The following is a 7,686-nucleotide window of genomic DNA, read 5'->3' on the forward strand; positions in this document are numbered from 1 at the left end:
ATTGCAGGGATACTTGAGAGGTGACCCTAGGAAGTGAGTGAAGGCGTGGGGTCCAGTTTAACGGATTCATCACAAATTCTGTCCTTTGTTCCCCTTCTCCAGTGTCAGAGATTATAGGCTGCATGTTAGTGATATGACACCAGGACTCATAATTTAATAATTTACATCCTGCTGATCTTCTCAAAAGGCTTTGAGGCAGCAAAAAGAAAGGGTGCAGGGCTGGACCTAAAGAGATAGGATCAGACTGTCTCCACTGCTCCCAGAAGTGCCCAGAAGCCATCTGTGTAGGTGGGTGGTGTTTGCAGAGCACCTTTCAGTGGTTAGCCTGTACCTGGTCAAGATCGCGCTCACTGCCTGACCTCGGTTTGGGGTGAACTGTCTTTGCCTCCTTGGCCACCTCTGATCTGTTGGAAGTGTCTGGCCTACTGGAGTACCGGTGATCAGTGGGCACAGTGTGCACTCGATTAGCCATGTCTGTTCTGGCCAGGAGAGGTGCTGGCGCCATGCTTGGTCTGTTGCCATCTCTTCAGCCTACACCACCAACTGAGATGATGTGTGGAGAGTCCTATTTTAGGCATTTTGAAAAAAAGAAAGAGACATAACCTCTGTCCTGGGGAAAATTATAGTCCCATCAGAAAGGCAGAATATATGCACAAAGACGACTTAATGCCTTAAGAGTCTCAACATTCTCAATTAGCATTATTAGCATAATTCAGTAATAACTGCCCTACTCCACTGTATTCCATTTTATAGTTTTGACACACGGAGTAGATAGCATAGAAATGAACATATGTGGCAGATAAAGAAGTCAAGATTGAGATAGGGATGCTTCCTGAGGCCATGCAGCTGGCAGACACAGCCCAGGCCAGTGTGCTTTCCGGGTGGAAGAGCCTTGACCTTGGACTGTGCCTCGGGAAAGATGCTCTGAGGAGGGGTTTAAAGCAGGATGGGGAAGGTGGGCCATGGGGAAGGACCTTAAACATGAGGTAGGCGATCCAGTGAGGTTTTCACTGCTGCTGGGTGGCCATATCCTTCAGACCTTCTTTAATTGGGGTTTTCCCCCATTTCAGACTCTTTTCTGTTTTTGTTTTTTCTTTTTTTTTCTGGGTCTCCCTCATGCAACAGTGTTCTGAATGTTGATCAGGACTCTTGCCTTAGTTTGGGGCCCTGGCCAGTTTCCCTTTTCTCATGAGGAATCAGAATGGGCCAGTGACATTGCAGGGTGTGTTGGTGGGGGCTGTGCTGCTGTTCATAAGGACCTTGAAGGGATAGGGTGTGGGGGCCTTCTGTCTGAAACACAGTCTGAAAAGGGGCTGGGGCGGGGTGTCAGGGAGAAACAGGGCAGCCATCCGTGAGCACCTACAGTGCGCCCCGAGCCCAGGTCCTAAATGGAGTGGAGCAGCTAAGCAGCAAGTTCCTCTTTTCTATTTCCTTGTGCTGTTTCGCCTGTTAAGTGCAAAGAAGATGCGGCCCTGCAGGAACATCTGTGCTCCTCAGGATGCCGTGGCTGGTTTGTTAGATGTAAATTTCCTAATGTAGGCTGCCGAGCTGCTGTTGTGTTGGGGGTGTTGGGGGGCTGCAGGCAGCTGGCTGGGGAGGTGTCCTTCTCCACTTAGCTTTGGAGCGGTGCTGGTGGCTGGCCTTGGCCCTCTACCGTGGAGTGTGTGGGCCCTAAGACACTGTGCCCCTGGCAAAGAGGGCAAGGGGACCTGTGGCATTGACCTTGTGGCCTTGTGAGCTTGTAAGACTGGGGGCACCTGGTGATCATGCACATCAGGGTCTTCTGACCCGTCGTGAGTGAGACAGTGCTCAGATGATTGTGAGGAGGTATTGGGGAAGGACGTAACCCGTGCTGTCACTGGTCACTGGGGGCTCTTGTTAGCATTTTTCCAGGGCCGAATGATCATCAGGTCCCTTCCTTTACTTCATGCCAGGGAAGCCCAGACGCTGAGAAGCAACATGTCCTTCTCAAGGATCACACAAGTGGTTTGGTGTCACACCCAGGGCAGGCACGTGACTGTTCCGATTCCCACTGGAAATAACAAATTTCCTCAATTCTAGATGCATTCTCATTCACGTTTGCACTTGAGCATCAGGATACATCTTACCAGTGGGCAGCTTTGGGTCACAGCAATGACTCTTAAAATCCACAAGGCCTTAGATTCAATCAAATATGGTAGAGACTGTTGATCGAGAGCTTGCATCCTGTCTGATTTTTGCAAATTGCTTTGAATACGTTTGCTCAGTTTAATCCCCAACAAAATAATATCCTTTGAGTGGGTGTTTTTTAAACATCCACGTCTGATGGGAAAGCACGCTCAGCCCCCCTCTTCTAGCCCCCTGGTCAGTGGCAGAGTTGTCCCTCTTCTCGGCGCCTCCTTTCACAGGGAGGGGGCTTGCTGCTGCTGACCTCAGGATTGTTCCTCCGCGTGAGTCTCAAGTGAGATGATGGTGAGTCCTCCCGCCCTTCCCCGCCAGGCCTTCTCCATGCATCGTCTCACTGTCTGCTTCTCTGGAAGGACAATGCCTCCTTCCTTTGAGTGGTCACCGGGCTGCCACCTGCGAGTTTTCTGGACGCTTGCTACTGAACTGTGTTCTGATCGAAAGCAACACAATTACTCTCCGAGACTCGAGGGCAATTGTGAACACTTGCAGTCTGCCTTCTTGTTCAATACCAGCTCGGAGTGTCTCTGAGAGGGTTGGAAAGGCATCTCGGGCAGAGGATGAACTCTGTGGTTGGCTGTCGCTGGGGTGGGGATGGTCTGTGTTTTGCCTCTCTGGGTGGAGGGGGGAGGAAAGGTGTTTTTTATTTAGACCGTCATGCGGAGGCTTGAATTGGGGCATAGGTGACGTCTGGCCTCTTTCAGGTACAAGCCAATTTGTAGGAGGATAATGGAGAGGATGGTTAGGTATGCTGGGCTGTTTGGAGCGTCCTCTGGGAGAAGACCCAAGGGGACGGTGCTGTCAGATGCTCCCTGCCAGTTTGCACAACGCTTGGAGGTAATAATTTTAAGACAGTTGGGGAGGGTCAGAGGTTCCTGTCCTTAGAGTTTCATCAAAGAGCTAAGTGATGCCCAAAGGGGATGAATAATTCTTCCAGATTCTGAGTCCTAAGTTTTCAGCTCTGCCTTCTTCTCCTTGAAATAGGCAGCTGGCTGAGGGATGCCTCCAACCCCTAGCTTAAGGTACAGTGGGAAGGAAACACTAAACAGCCCCTCGCTGTCTTTGCAGCCGGTGAGGGAGTCCTGCAGGGAGGCAGAGGATAGAAGTGTGGGTGGGGGGCTTAGGCAGCTGTCTGAGACATCTAGTCATTTTCTAGGGATGGAAGTAGACATGAAAGCTTCCCTTAGCCCCTCCCCTGCTATACTGCCTCTCCCACTTCATCTGGGTCTCCTTGTCCTTAGTTCCTGGCACCCCTCATCCAGCCCATCTGCCTGGAGGGCTCTAGCAACTTCCCTTGGATTCTGAGTACCCCTGGGCCCTCTGTCTGTGGGTGGGTCAGATGGGCTGGGGAAAGTGACCAGGGAGGGGTCTCTTCTTTCAACTTGGGAGGCTGCTGTGTTCTTATTGCACCTCTAACCTCAGCTCCCAGGCCTGGTCTCTCACTGCTGTGCACCACCAAGTATAAACACTTTGGGAGCCACTATTTGCCCCCGCTTCGCAGAGTGACTCAGAACATTAGATCAAAATTAGAGAAGAGGAAAAGATCACCGGAAGCCCCCGCTCCGTCCAGCCCGTGCCATCCCAGCGCCCTAGCATTCCATGTAAATGTTAGTTCTGGAAATACCCCAGGCTCTCTGGAGACAGCTCGGTTACACTGGAGGCATGCTGAGCTTTCTCCTGGTTGGGGCCAGAGAGTTCCCTGCAGGAAGGGAGGTCCAGAGGGTGGAGCAGACCAGGAGGGAGACTGACTCTTTTGACTTGCTTCTGCTCACCTGGGGAGCCATTTCGCTTGTGCTGACAAGGTGCCTGGGGAGGGGGTGAGCTGGGGAAGGAGGTGTGGTCTGATGGGGAAGGGCTGTCCTGCGCAGTATTCTTTTTTTCAGTCTAGGGAAACCCTCTAAAGGAAACCTTCGTGTTGGGCTGAGCAGCTCACCCTGTGTTTCAGATTGCCGCTCTGAGGTGGGGGCAGGTCTCTTTCCAGCCGTACCTACACCGTGAGATCGAGGGAGCCCGCTGCTTTGACCCCAAGGACAAGGAGGCAGGTGTCCCTGGTCTATTTGGGTGTCCTGTGCACTTTTTGGTCGCAGTTTGGCCCTGAGAGTCTGATTAGAAGAACCTGAATGGAAAAATTTATTCCCGTTTCAGGAAAAGGCAAGAAAAATATTTGTTCCCATCATCAAAGTGGAAATTTAAGTCAATGACAATGGAAACTATTTCTGGCCATTCTCAGGCTAGAGAGAGGAGGGGGTGGGTTGATTCCAACAGGCCGGAAGAATTCAGGCACTGTAAATTTTAGGGGTGAAATAACGGCATAGAAATAAAATCTCCTCAAGGAAACATAAACCAGCCTTTAATCAGACATAAACAACAAAGCACGTATGTTCCCTCGCAGGACCGGCGGCTCCACCGCCTCCCGTTGGGTTTGTGATTGGTGTTGGAGCAGAAGGCGCAGCTGCAGGCGTTTGCTGTCCAGGGAGGATCCCGGGGGCCATAGCTCAGCAGTGGAGCGCTTGGGTCCTGGGTTCCCCCCCCCAGAACCACCAAAAATGTTGCTGGTGGCAGAACAAGTCCAAGGAGCACTCATGCCCAGTCCATGCCTCCCGCCTTCTCTACCCACTGTTTTCCAGCCGGAAAACCCGGTTGTGGCAGTTGCAGGTCTCTGGACACCTAGAGGACTTCCAGGGGAAAACAAGGCGCTAGGCAGGGGCACTCTGTGACTTGTGTGTCAGGTTGATTGTGAAAACCCACCTGGTGAGTGGAATAGTACAGCGCGGGTGTGTGTATGGGCAGCATCAGGTGGACCGTGGGTTGTAGGGAGTGACACTGAGTGAGCGATGGGCACAGGGGCTTCCTTGTAGAAATCTCTTTTCTTTGGTGCAAGTTTGCAAATACCCATAATTAGAAGTTAAAAAGTAAAAGAAGCAGGTGACCCCAAGATGGACCCTCTTGTATCAGGTGTAGGTCTGTTCCTGCCTCTGATCTCCACACTGATTCGGTGGAGCTCCAGGTCCTGAGTCCTGTAGGAAAGTGGAAGAGAAAAATGTGGGAAGGACTTTTTTCAGAGTTTTGACCATGCGTGTTGCTTTTCCCATGGACTTCTGGAAATTTGTGCCTGAGAAGCAGTTTGGGTTTTCCCTGCTTTGAAGTGTGACTGAGCTCAGTGACTGTCCAGGGACATGCAGAGGCCAGCTGTACACTTGGAGGGGGCTCCCTAAGACCCAAGTTGGCCACGCCAGTGGAGGTCTTTGCTGCTGTCCCTGCCGCCTCCTTGTGGGGTGCTTCCTGCTTGTGACAGGTGTGCCTGCTTCCATTGCAATGCCAGATTTTGGTTTCCAGATTGGCTTTGCTGCCCAGCTGCGTGGAGGGACAGTGGCTCAAGCTAGTGCTCTGTGGCCTCACTGGGAGGCCTTCTCCCCAGTCACCAGGACAGGTGGAGCCAGGGGGCACACAAGCCATCTGCCCACATTTTGGGGGGCTATTTGCAACAGAAATGCTTGCTAATGGGGAAGGGCTTGTAGGTTTTGAATTCTTGCAGGAACCTATCATTTCCTTTCCACCATCATTTGTTCCTTCTCTATGAGAACTCTGAGTTCTTAAGAGATGGTTTTCTTTTTGGTGGTGGCTCAGTTCGCCAGGTAATTATTTCACAGCTGTTACGTTCAGGATATTGTTAGATGATGATAAGAAGGGGAGCAGGCCATCGCTCGTCTGTCCTTAAGGATCATGAGATTTTGTGGGAAGAGTGAGGTCTGGGAACTGAGGTGTCTTTGAGTCACTAAATGGCCCTACCAGTCATGTGCCACCCCAGTCAGTTATGGTCCCCTCTGTCCTCTGGCAGTCCAGCTGTGCATTGGTCCATACATTCTTAGCCCTTGGCTCTTCCTGGAGGAACTGGCAGATGACATGGCTGAAGCAGCTGCCACAGTCTCCCAAGTGGCCACTCCTCCTGGCCCTGTCTCTGTCTTGCCACCTAAAACAAAACTCGTGTTTTGTTATAGTTTATCTTTGTTTTTCTGTGCTGCTGGGGATGGAAGCCAGGGCATTGTATATGTAAAGCAGTCACTCTACCATGAGCTACGCCCCCAACCCCAGTCATTTCAGAGAAGATGGTTGTAGACTCCCCCTCATGAATTGTGGAGTTCATTTCCATTCCAGCCTGGGTCTTCTTCTCCTTCTTTGGTTTCTCCCAGGTATCCTTCTTGGCCCTAGCCCTAGCCCTAGCCCTAGCCCTAGCCCTAACCCTAACCCTAACCCTAACCCTAGCCCTAGCCCTAACCCTAACCCTAACCTAACCCTGTGGCTGTTCTCCTGCTGTTAAAATAGTCACTGTGTCATTTGCTGCACTAGACCTCCCAAAAAGTCTTCTAGAAAAGGGGCCCTCAAACCCTGGGCTGTGGTGCATGTGGGCAGCTTTCTGACTGTCCCCCTCAGCATCTTTACGGGTTGCATTGACCTGGTGGCTGTCCCTAAATCAGCATCTCCATCATCTTTTCCCTGGCCATTGGGCTAGTCTTCCACCTGGATGTCTCTTCTCTCTCTTCCTGTCCTCCCTCTGGGCAGTTACCTGATGCTGTGGAAATGCCAGCCTGGTCATCTTCCTCTCCCCTTGCCTGCTTTCTGTTCCTCAGGAGCTGGTGGTGGCTTACGGTACCACGTGGAAGTTCTTCAGCGTGTTTTCCATGCTCTACTACCTGTGATTGTTCCAGAACATTCTTTACTGCTTACTACCTCCCTGCCTTTCCATCTGCTGGTCCCTTTGCTGGGATTGTTCCCCTGCCTAGTTCATGAGGCTTCTCTTTCAGGGGCCAGCCTAGACGATGCCTGTTTTGTGAAACCTTCCATGTCACCCCGCTTGCTTGCTGCTGCTGCTTTTTGTAGTTCCTCTCACCCTGTTCCTGTGTGGTGCAGGCCCACAGACCTTTAACTGCAATTCTAATATCCACACAATTCTGAACCAAAAGTGTGTTGTTGGTGGTGTTTTTCTTTTTCTTTCTTTCTTTCTTCTTCTTCTTCTTCTTTTTTTTTTTTTTTAAGTGATTCACTTGGCTGCAAAATCTGACCTGCACTGTCTTGATTGGTTTTGTTTTTTGGTACTGGGGATTGAACCTAGGGGCACTTCCTCCCTGAGTTCTTTTTATTTTTTTAGTTTAAGACAGAGTCTCACTAAGTTGCCAAGGTTGGCCTCAAACTTGTGATCCTCCTGCCTCAGCCTTCCAGGTCACTGAACTGCAGGCGTGTGTTCCTGAGCCCAACTGTCTTGAGACGCTTCCTTGTTTCTCGATCCCACTCAGGGTGCCTGTGCGTGGCTTCTGCTGGAGAAACCCCTGCGTGTTTGATCCCAGGCGCTCTTCCAGGCCCGGGGTAGTGGTGGGAGGCAGGTGCTATATGATAGACCCACTTATTACCTGTCCGAAGTCCAGGAACTCTCAATCCATGCCTGTTGGTTCGGAGGACTTTGGATAGGGATCCCGGAGGGCTTTGGTTCACCTTGGCTTCTTCCCTCTAGACAGTGAAGGCCTTGGA

At 51.3% G+C, this 7,686-nt stretch overlaps 1 protein-coding gene across 1 annotated transcript in view; it reads left to right on the forward strand.

Annotated features, from left to right (window-relative positions):
- LOC124979287 (RNA-binding protein Musashi homolog 2-like) overlaps positions 1 to 6,860 on the forward strand; it is a 59,963-nt gene extending 53,103 nt beyond the window's left edge. Inside the window, exon 6 of the mRNA XM_047543797.1 lies at positions 6,792 to 6,860. Within this exon, the coding sequence (XP_047399753.1) occupies positions 6,792 to 6,860 (69 nt within the window). The remainder of the gene's footprint in view (positions 1 to 6,791) is intronic.
- Positions 6,861 to 7,686: the final 826 nt, after the last annotated feature.

The sequence above is a fragment of the Sciurus carolinensis genome, chromosome 3 (assembly GCF_902686445.1).
Source record: "Sciurus carolinensis chromosome 3, mSciCar1.2, whole genome shotgun sequence".
In the NCBI taxonomy this organism is placed as follows: Eukaryota; Metazoa; Chordata; class Mammalia; order Rodentia; family Sciuridae; genus Sciurus; species Sciurus carolinensis.